We start from the raw sequence: 15,380 nt of genomic DNA, 5'->3' as shown, positions 1-15,380 counted from the left end.
TATAGTATACATGTACATTTTAAAGAATAATAAATAAAATGAACACCTCTATAACTCCATGCAGCATAAGAAGACAGAGCATTACCAGAACCGTCCAAGACTTCCCAGATAGCATCCTCTTCCTTCCTTATCAGCCACACCCACAGCCTATCACTGTCCTAAATTTCATGTTCCTCACTGCCTTGTTTTTGTTCAGGATTTTACTATATATGTTTCCTTAACACATTGTCTCATTTTTGAACTGTACCTGAATGGATTCACATATATAATTTTAAGCACTCCATTTGTTGCTTAATATATTGTTGATGAGATTCATCACTGTTGATGCATATAGCTGTCCTTTATTCCTTTTCACACTTGAATAGTCTTCCACGTTATGAATCTGCCATAATTTATTCATCATTCTACTGATGGATATTTGGATGCTTTCCAGGTTATTGCTGTATCTAACAGAGCTACTATGAATATTTTTGTGCATATGTTCTCTAGATTATATACCAAGGAAGGCAAACGTTCAACTTTACAAGAAAATGCCAAATTGATTTACGTACTCACCAACAGCATAATGAGGTTTTTCATTGTTCCACACTCTCACCATACTTGTTGTCAGGCTTTTTAATTTTGGCTAACCTAGTAAATATGAAATGGTACCTTGTGATTTTAATGTACACACCCCAGATTATTAATGAGTTTGAAGTTTTTTTCATGTTGTTGGTCATTCATGTTTCTTCTCTAAAATGCCTGGATAAATCTTTTGCTTATTGGATAGCGTGTTTTCTTACTAATTGGTAAAGGTTCCTTATATACTCTGGATACTAATCTATTAGCAGTTATGTGTTACTAATATCTTCTTCCAATTTGTTTGATTTGTTTTTTTCTTTTACTCTGTGATGTTTTTAGTGAATAGTTCTTAATTTTAAAGTAATAAAATTTATCCTTTCCTTTATGCGTAACAGTTTCTGAGTCATGTTTTTAAAATAAAATACTTCTCTAACCGGAGATCATCAAGATATTCTCCTATAATTTCTACTAATAGATTTAAAGTTTTGCAATTTGCTTTAAAATCCTTGATCCACCTGGAGTCAGAGGGGTGTGTGTGTGAAATGTGTTATGAAATAGGCATTCATTTTGATTTTTCTGCACGGATGAGAAATTTTCCTGGCACCATCTATTGAACAGTCCATTCTTCCTTCACTGATCTGCAGAGCCCACTCTTATCGTTTGAGTTTGCATCTGTGTGCACAGATTGCTTTCTAGACTTCCATCACCCTGTCAGTCTGTCCTTGTCCCAGTAGCTCATGGTCTCAGTTACTGTAGATTTATAAGTCTTGTGTAGCAAGGCAAGTCCAGCCTAATTCTTCAGGAGTGTCTTGGCTATTTCTGATCCTTTGCTCTTATATGTAAGTTTTAGAATCAGCTTCTCAAGTTCCACATAAAACCCTACTGGAATTTTTATTGAAATGACACTGAATCTGTAGACCAATTTAGGGAGAATTGGCATCTTTACAACATTGAACCTTTTTCTTCATCTCATGGTTTTTCTCTGTTGATTTAGGTCTTCTTGAAAGTCTTAACTGTTACACTTTCCTGTATGTCTTTTGTTACATATATTACTAGGTACCTTTCCTATAAGTGACTTTTATAATTCTAGTGTATAAAATTGCAGTTGACTTTTTTTTTTTTTTTTTTTTTTTTGCGGTACGCGGGCCTCTCACCGTTGCGGCCTCTCCCGTTGCGGAGCACAGGCTCTGGACGCGCAGGCTCAGCGGCCATGGCTCACGGGCCCAGCCGCTCCGCGGCATGTGGGATCTTCCCGGACCGGGGCACGAACCCGTGTCCCCTGCATCAGCAGGCAGACTCTCAACCACTGCACCACCAGGGAAGCCCGCAGTTGACTTTTATATTGATCTTTTCCAAGCATCCTTGCTGATCTTTCTTATTAACTTGGTGGATTTTCTGTGTAGATAATATCATGTGTGAGTAATGGCAGTTTTATTTCTTCCTCACCCTTATACCTTTTATTTCTTTCCTGTTATCTTAGTGTGCTGACTAGGTCTTCCAATTCAGTGTTGGATGGAGGTAGCAATGGTGGGCATCCTTGTCTTAAAACTGATTTTGAAGTGTTTTTAGCATTTTACCCTTGAGCATGCGTTGCAGGGTTTTGGTTTGGGTTTTGTTTTGTTTTGTTTTTTTCTTTCCTGCTTTGTTTTGTTCGGGTTTTGTGGGGGGTTTTTTGTTGTTTGTTTGGTAGGTACTCCTTATTGAATTAGGAAATTCTGTTCCATTCCAAGTCACACAGATATGCATTATATTTTAGCAAATGGTTTTATTTTACATCAACTGAGTTGATCATACTTTTTTCTTTTAATGTTAATATGGTGATTTATTTTAACAATTTATCTAAAGTTGAACTAAGCTTGCTTTCATGAAATAAACTGAACTTAGTTGCAGTCATTGATTTCTAACATTAAATCACCCTCATATTCCTGGGATAAATCCAGTTTGGCCATCATGTACCAGCTTTTTTATACACTGCTAGATTCAGTTTGCCAATATTTTATTTAACATTTTTTCATTTATGTTCATGAGTAGGATTAACTTAAATTTCTTGCTTTTATAACAGTCCTTTTTTTTCCATTACTAAAGTGTAACTTTATAAAAAAAAAGAATAACTAGACAAGTAACAAGCATGCTAAGAATACCTTCTTTTTGAGAAATACAGGCAAGAATATATTATTAAGAATTGTGATGGCGGTGCTGATTCATTAAATCATCAGGTTATCAGGTTTAAGATAACACCCCTATTACATTGGTACACCTTAAACTTATACAATGTTATATGTCAGTTATATTCAGTAAAGGGTGTGTGTGTGGAGATAACACCTCTATTAAAATGGAAGTGTGTTTCCTATAACAAAGGGGTGAGGTGTAGCACAGTAACAAAAAAAAAAACAGTAGAGAAAAATTTACCAGATCTACTAACAGATCATGGTCTTTGGGAGTGGACGCTAGGACAGTTAACTTTTGATGAAGAGTTGAAGCTGGGAAAGACCTGGAAAGTATAAGAGACTATCTGAAGAGGGCATGCCTACATGGAATTTAGTAGTAAGAGACCGGGAGCAGACCTGACCAGCATGAAATCTCGTCTCTCTCTAGGAGAAACTGAAAATATGCTCTCTAACAGTTAATTTTTACATAGAATAAGCCATAAATTTTGTTTCCATTAATTATTTTTTTTATCTCTCAGTTCAAATCAACATCAAATAAGAACGTGTCTGTAGTAGGATGGATGGTGATGATGGCTGATGACCCGGAACATCCAGATCTCTTCTTGCTGACTGACTCTGAGAAAGGTGAATCATTAAAATAACTAGGGCTTAAGGTATTGCATGTACACAACTTTCGATAAGCCAAAATTTATCAATAGTTTAACTGGACTACACGACTAGGGGCATTGTTTGTGTAGTTCACTCTCTTGGGAAATATTTGTGTCACATAATGTAATGTATACTAATGATAGCAATATTTTTAGATATCAATATCTATTAATTGCTTATTTAATAAGCTTATTAAATAAGCTTATTTTCTTTGCTACATGGGCATAAGCTTGAAATTAAAAACCCAAATAATCCCTAGAGAGCTAATAACCAGAAAAGGAAGGAGGGAATTTGAGAATCTATAGACCACTGTTAACTTTAAAATCTCAGATTTACAATATGCAGTACCCCTTCATTTATATTCTGAGATCATTTGTTATTCTTAAGCTCTGAATGTGGCAGAAGTTTTCCTTTAAATGATTTTTATTCCATTACTTTTAATTAAATTGGTAATTTGACTCAAACCACTTTCCAAATAAGTATAATTTTAATTATAATACTTAGCTTACAATGTATAGAGACATTTATGAGTGAAAGTGTTGGCTATTGACCATAGGAGTTTTAAAAACTTTAAAACTTTAAAAGTGGATGAGAGAGGTTGGAGGGTGGGCTGTGTAGTAGAATCAGATCATACCTTCTCACCCTGCCTGTGCCAGTTGTGGAGACCTCAGTGGTCATCAGAACAGATCCTCATGTGGTTGCAGCTCTTCCTTCGTAAAATCTGCCAGCTGTTGATAAGCACCACAAAGGAAGCCAGAAAGAAAATTCTTTCATATCTGCCCAGAATCTTCCACTTCAGCAGCTCACTACTACTAAAATGAAGTTATATTACCTTTTACTGACTGTAAAATTATACTCTGACTTCTGTTTATTTAGAATGCATATCCACAGATATTCTGCTTTTAGGATATTGTGGTACTTTAAGTAAAAATTTAAGAAAATATGCAGAAAAAGTTAGTGCAGAAAAAAATAATAGCAAAATGTTATGTTTTTAGATGAAATAGGTTGACTTACAGAGTAAGGAGCTCCTACTCAACATTCTGAATTCAAAGCCCCAGCCTCCACCCTGCCAATCCCAAAGGCCTTCATTATTTATAAAAGATCATTTTCATGGGGTTCAGTTAACAAATTATTTGTCTTCCATCAGTTCCTTAGTGTGTTTGACAGAACGGTTTCAGAGTACAAGGTTTTTATGAAGTCTGTACTGATGGTCTTTTTCAGGGAGGAGAGAGTAGGTAAATGGCAGCTGTGGCCAGCTGATCAGATACGTCTGCTATTTAGGTTGATCTAATGTTTGCATCTGTGTTTAACAAGCAAAACAGTGTTATTTTAGTAATTAAACATTTGGTGAAGAAAGCTGTTGCCTCTGAAAGTGAAAAAAAGTCTTTGAGAAAATCTCAAAGAAGAGCTGTATAACGCCTGCATATAGATGAGGCTCTTGAGCCATTGAATTCAGTTATAAAGGAAAGAGTAGCACTCAGTAAGAATTGGGAGATAAAAAGAACTCAGGTCAGTGAAAAAGGGGAATTAAGCTCAACTTAGGGCACCTATACTACATGAGTCCTTTCTTCTTTTCTCAGTTTATTACCTTAATACATATAAACATATAAAATATCCTTATTATGTGTCAGTTTTGAATTAGAGTCACCATACGGTCTAAATACATACAATACACATGAAACAAATGAATTTCTAATTTTCTAAAAGAGAAAAAGTTGCCTTCTCAGATTTTTCACATAAGCCCTCACTAGACCTAGAAATTTCTCTAATAATTTTGACAAATGTTAACTAAAAACTAAAAGCATAGGTTATATTGATGTTAGCTGATTAATCCTTAATCACATTAAATAGCTAATATTTAAGTGTTAAACATGTTAAAGCATTCTGGCCTATAAAAATTCAGTATTAGCATCTACTAATATTTAGATCATCTAAATAGTGCTGAGAAGTGATATCCTGCACTCTCATCCACTCATACAAATCTAGAGAAGCCAAACAATTATTATTATTATTATTATTTTTTTGGCTGCGTTGGGTTTTCGCTGCGTGCGGTCTTTCTCTAGTTGCGGTGAGCGGGGGCTACTCTTCGTTGCGGTGCGCGGGCTTCTCATTGCGGAGGCTTCTCTTGCTGCGGAGCACAGGCTCTAGGCACATGGGCTTCAGTAGCTGTGGCTCGTGGGCTCTAGAGTGCAGGCTCAGTAGTTGCGGCACATGGGCTTAGTTGCTCCGCGGCATGTGGGATCTTCCCGGACCAGGGATTGAACCCGTGTCTCCTGCATTGGCAGGTGGATTCTTAACCACTGCGCCACCAGGGAAGCCCCAAACAATTATTTTATTTAAATATACTTTAAAGAGCATTTAAGGAGGCAAAATACTTCTTTTCCAATTCATAAACAGCAAAACAGTGACTTTCTGCATAAATGATAGCACGTGAATGTAGCACAGAGAACTCTTCATTTTATATGTATTGGAAAATCAGGTGTTAGAGAAATAGAATTCTTAAACGGAAAACTGTCATCAATTTTTATTGTTTCCCTTTGTTTTTAATAATTTTAGGAAATTCATACAAATTTCAAGCTGGCAGTAGGATGAATGCAATGCTGTGGTTTAAGCACTTGAGTGCAGCCTGCCAAAGTAACAAACAACAGGTAAGCATCTCTCTTAACCCTCAAAATAGTCCATAAATTGCGAATATATTTAAAAGAGAAGTAAGTGGACTCATTTTTGGAGTGAAGTAGGGAAACTGTTCATACTCTATTTCTTGTTGACCACAGTCAGCAAGACATGAAGTCCACATTTTAGAGAGGAGATGGGTAATAAACAAGCGAACAAATAACAAAATTTCAAGTAGTAAAAACCGTATGAACAAAATAGAATTACATGATACGGAGTGATGGGAGTAGAGACAGACTTTAAATAAATAAGAGTGAACAGCAAAGATCTCCCTAAGGAGATGACAATGACATGAATGACAGGAGGGAAGGGCCATGTGGAGATAAGGGGGAACAAAGTTCTGGTGGAGGGAACAGTAAGTGCACAAAGACCCTGAAGATGGAACAAGCTTCAGGTGTTCAAAACAGGGAACTGTAGCCCTTGTTGGGAGAATGTAGTGGGAGGCAAGGAGACTCTAGAGAGGTAAAAATATGATGGCACCTTAACAAAAATTATTCTGATTTGTCTTTACTTGTTCTATTGACAATTTTATGCGGGTTCCTGTGCTTGCAGTGAAACCCAAAACTATGTGGACTTTTTGTTTGTTTTTATTTTTACTGAAACAAAGATGGTCTAACTCAAAGGCTTTCAGCTACAAAGGGGAATGAATCCATAGTGGTGTTTTCCCCAAACCCGGTTGCAGATTTAAAGTTGAACCATGAATTGGTAGGGCAGACATAAATAAACATAGACTTTTTTAGGCCAGTTTTCAGTTGAATATATTTGAAAATTTTATTGTCTTAAGGTACTGAAATACAGAAGTATATGGTAAGTGTTATCAATAGCTAATTTTGAATAATATAATACATTATACAAGTTTATAAAGGTTATAAACGTATTTTCCACTGTGTGCTATCAGGACCCAGGTTATTATCCCTTTTTTGATAAAGGAAGAAACTAAGGCTCGGAAATCCTAAATGACCTACAGAGGGTCAAACAAGTAAAAAATCGTGGACCTGAGATGACACAAACTCTGTCTTCATCCTATAGATTCATTCTTCTTAAATATTGTTGGAATGGGCCTTGTTCTCTTACAATTTTTATTTCAAAAATATATGAAAGACTAATAGCAATATTTGGTACCATTCTTAACAATGTCCCTTAAGGACATGAAATACCATAGAGCAAAAATTACTTTCTTGCCCCTGTCAAGTTAGTGTCTGGGACAGAATGAAGGAAACAGACCTTCTTTTGCCTAAACCAAGTTTTTCAGGATTCAGCTCCATGCCGTACATTTTCTTTAAATGTAGCTTAAAGTACTGTATCATTTCTTTTCAATCTCAAGTTTCAAGATTAATCTAGACAGGGTATGCGTACCAGCATAGAGGTTCAATTTCTTTTTATTATATTAGTGGACTTTGCTACTGAACAAGTCAACCAGATGTGTATAAATGGGTTTTTTTAAATTTGTTTGTTCCTATACTTGGAAGAATCAGAGAAGTAGCAAATTTATAAATAGAAGCTGTGAAATTTGAAAACTTTTAGTAGAAGACTCTAACTCAGGTACAACACCTTAAACCATAGTCAGGCAACTTAGGAGGAAATGAAAATGTTACTTTATTAAAATATTGGTTTTCTTAGAACCAGACCCTGAGAATTTATACTTCAATTTAAGCACTCTTGGATTTGTACTGTTGTATTTATAGTTCAGTTATGATTATATTGTCAAATAATTTTTCATTCAGAAGCTGACACACGTAAGAGATTAATCTTTTTTTTTTTTTTAGTATCCCAGGTTTTCAGAAAAAGGTTGCTAAAGTGTGGGAACTGTTAAGCTCTTTTAAAGGACAGAGAAATGACCACTGATGTATGAATTTCTCTACCAGCACAACTTTGGAAAACTGGTAGTAAAAGTTAAGAGCATTTTTTTTTTTAGCATGGTGAAGCCCTCTTTAGTCCTTGACTAGAGGGTTCATTAATTTTTAAAAACAAAATATATTCATATTTCTAAGAATTATTGTTGAATTTCAGACTTAAAAGAAATCAAATTAAATTTGATCCAGTCTATAAGCAGCAAACTGTTATATAACCTATAGATTTTTCAGAGTCACAAAGTTTCAGGTAAGAGTTTATCTAGCAATGAGTTTTATTCTTTTATACTCATTTTCATGATGATTTCACAAAGAAATTCTTAGTAATGTTTGTTATAAAATTATCTGTGCTGCATTTTAAGATTTGCATGTAGGAATTCATTGTAATACATATAATGAAAAAATAAATGATGACAAGCATTTTGTGTGGAATCTCACACTACTAGGGCCATACTTACTCTTTCCTCATTCATTTATTCACTCAGCAAACATCTCCTGAGCTCCCCTGTGTTAGACAAGAAAGATACTGTCTCTGCCCTTTTTCCCACCCGGATTTCAATTTATTGGAAAAAGTATTAACTCATCTCAGTGACTTCCTCTCAAAAATGTTCTAGTGTATTTTATTCATTATTCATAAACAATTACAGTACCTTCTATCAAATTCCTTTTTTAAAAAGATATTTAGGTCAGAAAGATTTTAATATTTGGGCTTACTTAGAATGACAAGGAAATATAAGAAATAGTACTTTGAAAAACACCTTTTAAATACTATCAGTTTGTAATGCTTATATTTTTTAGGTTCCTACAAACTTGATGACTTTTGAGTAAAAGCCTGATAAAAAACAAGGTGAACTGTTATCTTAACTGAAAGCAAGGACCTGATGAAAGAGCGCCAGCTATAAACCAATCCTGTGCCAGGAAGAGCCCAGAGGTTCCATCTCAGCCTCTGGAGTTCTGAACCAAAAAAGCACTAATTTCAGGGAATGAAGTGAGATATTCCCAGAGAACAAATTGGAGTTGCAAAACAAACTGCCATGGACCATGCTTCTTATCTCTGAACTGACCTGTGGAAACCACTGCCTTAAAAGAATGAAAGGAAAACCAACATGAAACACCAAATAGTGTGTGTGAATCTTCTGGCGGTGCTGTGCTTGGAATAGATCGTAGCTAATTTGCATTTCTTTTAACTTTGTACTAATTTTGGAGGGGAGAATCGCCTTTTTTTAGATACACTTTAAAAAGAAAAACATATTTCTTATGGGTTACATTAGGAGCTGGGTTTAAAGTGAGGTGTAAAGCTACTCCAGCTTAGTAGGGTTCTACCAGCAGCCTAGCGGAAAGGTTTGCTTGAGCTTCCATTAGTCTGCAGCCTCACTCGCTTTTTCACAACAAGAGTGTAGGAATTAGAAATGTTAATAATGTGAGTTGTTGGAGTTTGTTTGGGATTTGGTGGGGGGGGGGGTTGTTTTGGATGAGGAGAGATTTTTAAAAACACTAAACTTCTGAAATTTAGTACTGTTTGGGGTACATTATTTCCTGCAGGAGGTATAAAGGCTGAGTGTTCATATGCCAGACACTTTTTTCAAGTGGGCTCCAGAAAACATGGTTGTTTTTAGCTGGGTTTAAAGCTTGGCCTTCTATATGAGTTCATTGTTGGACCACAGATCTGCTTAGTAGAGAACTGTAATCCCTACCTAAACTTTTCTAAGAAGATTTTACAATAACTACATTTTTCAAGTGAATTGGATTATCCCTTCTATCACTCACAGGTGATTTTTATCATCAAGGGTGATGTATTGATATTTTATCAGGATAGTTTCCTTTACAGTGTTTCATGTGCACAATGCCAGTTATTTTTTTTGTTATTCATTTTCATTATTTTTGATCAATATGAGATTCAGGATCACATTTGTTTAAAAGAGAGTCGACGTATGTACGTATGCATGTATGTATTTTATTATAAGGCATACAAAATAATTTTCAAAGGGAAAAAGGTGAAAAACTGAGATGCTGGGAATTTTAAGTATCAAAACTTTCCTTCCTACTTAAGCTTCCTTTATTACAAACATTTTTCTCAAAACTTACTATAGGTCCTTACGATGAAACCATATTTTGTCAGTAGTTGATCAAGCAGTTTTGTGAGAGCTCTTTAATGCAATAATGCATTTAACTTTTGAAATAAATGTTAAGTTACAAAAAAAAGTTTGCAGGTGAAATGCCTTAGAGTTTTAACAAAAAACTGGCACTTGAACAAAGGCTGTGTGTTGGATGTTACAAACTCATGAGGCATCATGGATTTTGGCTGTGGCCCAGAGTAAGAAGTGCTTTTTGACTGGTAACTTCTGATAGACTTCTATTACTTTGGGCCTCACATAAAATTTTTCAGATTGTATTCTTGGAGAATTTTATGCTTTTTTTTAATCATAAGTATTTCATCCTTGAATCCATGAAACTTAAATAGAAAATATTGCTTATTAGAATAATTAGCTAAAAAATCTCTCCATTGGAAAGTAGAAGAGCTTTCCCTGAGTGCTTAGTTTTTAAATTTAGTGTTCTGTTTGGAAAGGATATTAAGAGTTCAAATATCTTTCTCATATAGCACAGTTAGTAATACCATTACTTCTGGTTTTGTGAAAAGTGACATGAGCTGGAAGAGGGCAAAATGTGGCCTGTGCTAGTGATTTTATCTCCCAGCATAGCCCACACTGGGCGCTGAGAAGAGGCCCTCTGCATAACCAGCATAGCAGTATTACTCTGTAGACCTTGCACATCTGACTTTTGTTTTAATTTTCTTGTTTATTTCTCTTCAGAAATAAGTGTTTTTAACAGTGTATGTGCTTTTTAAAAAAACACTGTGGATGAAAACCCTGTGGATTTTTTATTATGTTTTCTGTTTGTCATAAATAAGCTAAAGTAGATAAGTTTCTGTGGAGATATGCACCTGGAAGTCAGAGCCTGACAGCCCACAGTTTTGCCAAAGAGAGAGCTCCACTGGAAGATGTGTTTGATATTTTCAGCGCTAAACATGAGGCTGCTTGTGCAGCGTGAGAACAGTGTTCAGGTTTGGTGACTAAGTCCATATATAGATTTGTGGCCTCTGACTGACTGAAACTGAACCGTGCAGCGGACGTCACCATTATTTTTGTCTTCAAATTTGTCCATTCAAAAGATTGCTCATTGCTTTTTAAGGTGAATTTAGCATTTGAAGCAAAGATCAGTGAAGGAAGTGAATTAAAATAGTGTAGGTGAATTTTTTATCTGTAATTCACCAAATGAGACCTAATAATAATTCAAGGAAAAATAAATGTTACCAAAATATATTAAATATTTAGGCAGTGTATTAGTGGGAAGGTGAAATTTTTCTCCTCTTGTAAGGCCTACCCTTAATAAATTTGTAAAGTAGCGACTCAAAAGCTTGAAATTTCCACCAATATTAAGCTCATTTGTTTCTCTCCAAGTCAAGAAGACCTCATTGGAAATTCCATTATAATTTAAGCTACTTTTTGATAAACATAATGATTGGTATATTATCCAGCCTGGTGTAATAGTATAATACCACCCAAAATACAGTTTGAGGCACATCTTATTTAACAGTTTGTTTGAACATGGAAGCTTATTTTTCATGCAGAAGTAACATAACAGTTTTTAAAATACAACTATAAAAATAACTGCTGACCTCGAAGAGCACTGTTTTTGGTCTCATGCTCCCTCTTTGTTTGAGTTCTGCTTATTTTTTTCAGAGGCTTTATTTTTACCGTACCTCCAAACTCTAAGAATTAAAAGAACCAATCAAACACACCTTCCTATTACATTTTCTTCACTGTGTAGATATTATTTGCGTAAACATTGCAAAAAGGGATCCAAACAATTTGAGTTTGAGTATTTTTTACTCCCCAGGCATGTACTTCAATGACAAATGTTTTCCTGTGTGGAAAATGCCATATGACTATTGCACTACTTTCTGTATGGACTGTCTTGGTATTGTGTCTTTTTGTATGTCAAGAACTAGGGTGTTTGTAGCTGCAAAGTTTCTGTAAGTGGCTTTATTCCTCTTCTAGAAGATTTATAAAGGAGCCCAAGGTGCACTGTTATAGAAGGAAAGAATGTTTACGGTCTCTAGTGTATACACCTTATGTATTAGTTGAAACCAGGGCCCTCCAAGAGCAGCCTGGCCTATTGCTCTCTTAGGATTACTAGAATTTACCTGGCCAAATGATTTGAGCGGAAGTCTTTTTTCTTTTTTCTTTTTTAAGGTTAAATCTGTAAGTTATATATGCCTTTACTACTGAAGACAAAACTATAGGACATCATATTAATTAGAAATCGACAATAATAGTAGATTTAATCCATTAACTTTTTAGAAGAATATATCCACTATTGATTTCCTTCCTGTTTTTTTGAGGCACATTCCTTTACAACGAATTTTTAAACCACCATATTATCTTCTTCTGCAAACAAGGGGTACCAGCGTTGCTTAACAGAAGATAATCTTCAATTTTAAAAAATTCTCTGCTTCAAAGGCTTTTGAAATAATTGGATCCCTTTTTGAAAATGAAGATGAATTTTTACTGTGTCCCCGTGGAACAGTAGTACAGCTGTTGCATGAATAGGTGATACAAAGCAAGTGGTGAGGTTTGTCTGACTTCTTCAGTGATCTTTTAGGGTTTGCTTTTATTTTCTCTCTCTCTCTCTCTCTCTCTCTCTCTCTCTCTCTCCTTTTATATTTCTTTCAAACATAGTAAATTTATAATTTTACAGCCAGAGTAGTATTCTGTTTTTTTCTAACAAACATTGTTATTTAATCACATTGGTGATAATTATTTTCTGTGTGAAGTCAACCTTTTCAAAATGATTTAAGTATTTCTGGTTTTGCTTCCTTAAAAATGGCTTGTGTCTAAAGTAATTACTTTTCTCTTGTTAGAGGATTCCAATGAAAGACATCTGTGCATGCAAACTTTTAAGCTTTTGGAAAGCAATTTCATTACACTGGTATCTCAAGTATGTAGTGTGGGGAAGATTTGGTCAGTGCCTTATCAATTTGAAGACCAACTTTAGGGCATCGAGTATGACAATAATCACTTGCCCTGTTACTCCTCTTACTTCAGGAGTGTGTGCTATCCCTCTCTCCACCAGCTTACTCTTTCTCACAGCAGGTCTAAGAAAATGTGTGCAGATCACTCTAGGTAATTGTTGCATTCCACCTTGGCTTTGAGTCTTTTCAGACAAGCTCCGTCCCTGCTCCTCTCCTTCCAGGGTAGAAGATTAAAATTAAACCCACCAAATCGGCCTTTAGATGAGCACTCCTGAGAACAACTTTGAAGAGCATCCATCCAGCTGAGTTTATTTTTATTTTGTGTTGTTGAAATTGTTGTTTTGAACATAGATTTAATTATGTCCTTTCAGAAAATCCTTAAAAGAATACAGTACAGCCAGAAAGATCTGTTTGGGTTTTATTAAAGCTACTGAAATCCCGAAATGAGAGTCCCTTTTCCCAGAAGTGAGATTTAGTTCAGTACATTCTTATATTTAAATAAGACTCAGACCAAACAAACAGTCACTTAACCTACCAGTTATTGTTTACTTGAAAATACTATGTCAGGAAAGTGAAAACAGCTCCAAAATATAAATTAAAGAGAAGTTAAGAGAGTAAGCCAATTCTCAGTAAAAGCAAAGCTTGGAAACATTTTGCTTCTCCGAGATTATTGCAAGATCTGGAACTACTCTTGTTCAACTGAGTCAAGATGCTATTTTCACATTTTTTAAAGGGCTAGTATGTTCTAGAATAGGCAAGTAAATTGAGTGTTTAAAGCCAAATGAAGGGTTAACTCGTCCTTAGGGGTTGTTAGTAGAAATTAAAGTTTGATTCTAGTCATTTGGACTGCAAAGTGGTGATGGGATTAAAGGAATACATAATTAGAATGTTTTGGGATTGAACTTTTTTTCAAAATAGACAAGTAGAAAATTTCGTACTTAGCTGTGCTTTAGATATGAGGTAACAAATATTAATTTTCCCATGAAGATACCACTTATTAGAACTATTCACAGATATAGTCCAGTAATTATTGACTTACTAGGTCTGACAGAGTAGCTGATAATAAGCCACCAGACACTCAAAAGAGTTTCTATACCTTGATTATTGACAAATCCATTGTTTTACAGCCGACTGAAGTATGTTATGTGTGGGGAGGGGGTGGGGAACTCGTTCACAGTGTAATCTAAAGGAGATAAAAGCATCTGTGGGGATGAATATCCAATGATGATAATATACAGGAAAACACAAGCCATTTTTATTCTCCTTCATCCCAGTTAACTTGAGGTACAAAGATGAAGTACTCATTTGCACTATGACCTCCTGGAGTGACGTGCAGCTTGGTTCCTCTCTCACTTTTTGTTTCTGTTTAATATGCAAATGTGAGTGTGAGATCTTCAGTGTGTTTGCATAATCTAACTTAAAATGAATTTAAGTACAGTTTTCTGAAATATTTCTATTGGAATAAATTACTTAAAAATATAGATTGTGTGGGATAGTTTGTTTCCATATCTACATTTTTATCATTAACTTTTAAATAAATGCTCTAAGTTGATTTTTTTCCTCTTTCTAAAATAGTTGACAAGGATTTTGTTGGTATGGGGAAGCTTCTATCTGGGTAAACTTCAGTTGCTCTTCTTTATCCCAGAACAAGGATGTGCCCTGGCATGCTGACAGATGGGGCCTTGGGGAAAAGAGGTCAAGGGTATAATATTTCCAACCGTATCTCCCCACTCCAAATATGTGATATAATATGACCAGTCCCCATAGAGGCCCTCTTTGCTAGTACTGTATTTCATAGATTCCAAAAAATGACACTTTCACTTCTCACCATTTCTGAAAATAGAATCCGTCTTCCAGCCTAGGGAGCCTTAAATTGGAAGAAGTACAGAAATACATGTGTTGAGTCTCCTATAAGTCATCGGCTGGGGTGTTTGCTCTGCTCTAAGAATTCCACATGAGCTTGCCTCTTAAGAAGCTTGCGAAACCTCCAGACAGGACTGAATGCCCAGTGTTTGGGTAAACCATAACCCAATTTTCAACTGTTTTCTCACCTTTCTGATGCCTTTGAAATTTTTCCCTGTCCCTGCACTAGAACCAAAAGAGAGTGACAACTCTCTGATGGGGTCAGCCTGTCTTTACCTCACACAGCACCCCGTTCTCCATGTATGCATGCTAAGTTTCTGGGTTCCCTTTTCTGTTTCATTAGTTGTTTGTCCCTGAGCCAGTACCATATTGTCTTCATTACTGTATTAGCTGTGTAAGTCTTGATATCTGGTGAGATAATTGCATTGTTCTTCAAATTTGCCTTAGCTCTTCTTGACTCTTTCATCCTCTCTATGAATTCTAGAATCAGTGTGTCAAGTTCAGTGAAAATACTGTTGGTATTTTTATTGGAAGTGCTTTCAATTTATAGATTAATTTGAGAGTTAACAGTTTGAAAGGTTTACT

General features: G+C 35.4%; 1 protein-coding gene across 2 annotated transcripts in view; it reads left to right on the top strand.

The window, feature by feature from the left end:
- RALGPS2 (Ral GEF with PH domain and SH3 binding motif 2) overlaps window positions 1-14,416 on the top strand; it is a 163,566-nt gene extending 149,150 nt beyond the window's left edge. For both annotated transcript variants that reach the window (XM_082857166.1, XM_082857165.1), the window contains 3 exons: window positions 3,248-3,353; window positions 5,934-6,025; window positions 8,699-14,416. In XM_082857166.1, coding sequence (XP_082713292.1) covers window positions 3,248-3,353; window positions 5,934-6,025; window positions 8,699-8,728 — 228 coding nt within the window. In that variant the 3' untranslated portion in view covers window positions 8,729-14,416. The remainder of the gene's footprint in view (window positions 1-3,247; window positions 3,354-5,933; window positions 6,026-8,698) is intronic.
- Window positions 14,417-15,380: the final 964 nt, after the last annotated feature.

Source organism: Leucopleurus acutus (genome assembly GCF_964270905.1).
Source record: "Leucopleurus acutus genome assembly, chromosome: 2".
In the NCBI taxonomy this organism is placed as follows: domain Eukaryota; kingdom Metazoa; phylum Chordata; class Mammalia; order Artiodactyla; family Delphinidae; genus Leucopleurus; species Leucopleurus acutus.
Note: the sequence above shows the minus strand (reverse complement) of the source record. Positions and strands in the feature narration are given on the sequence as shown.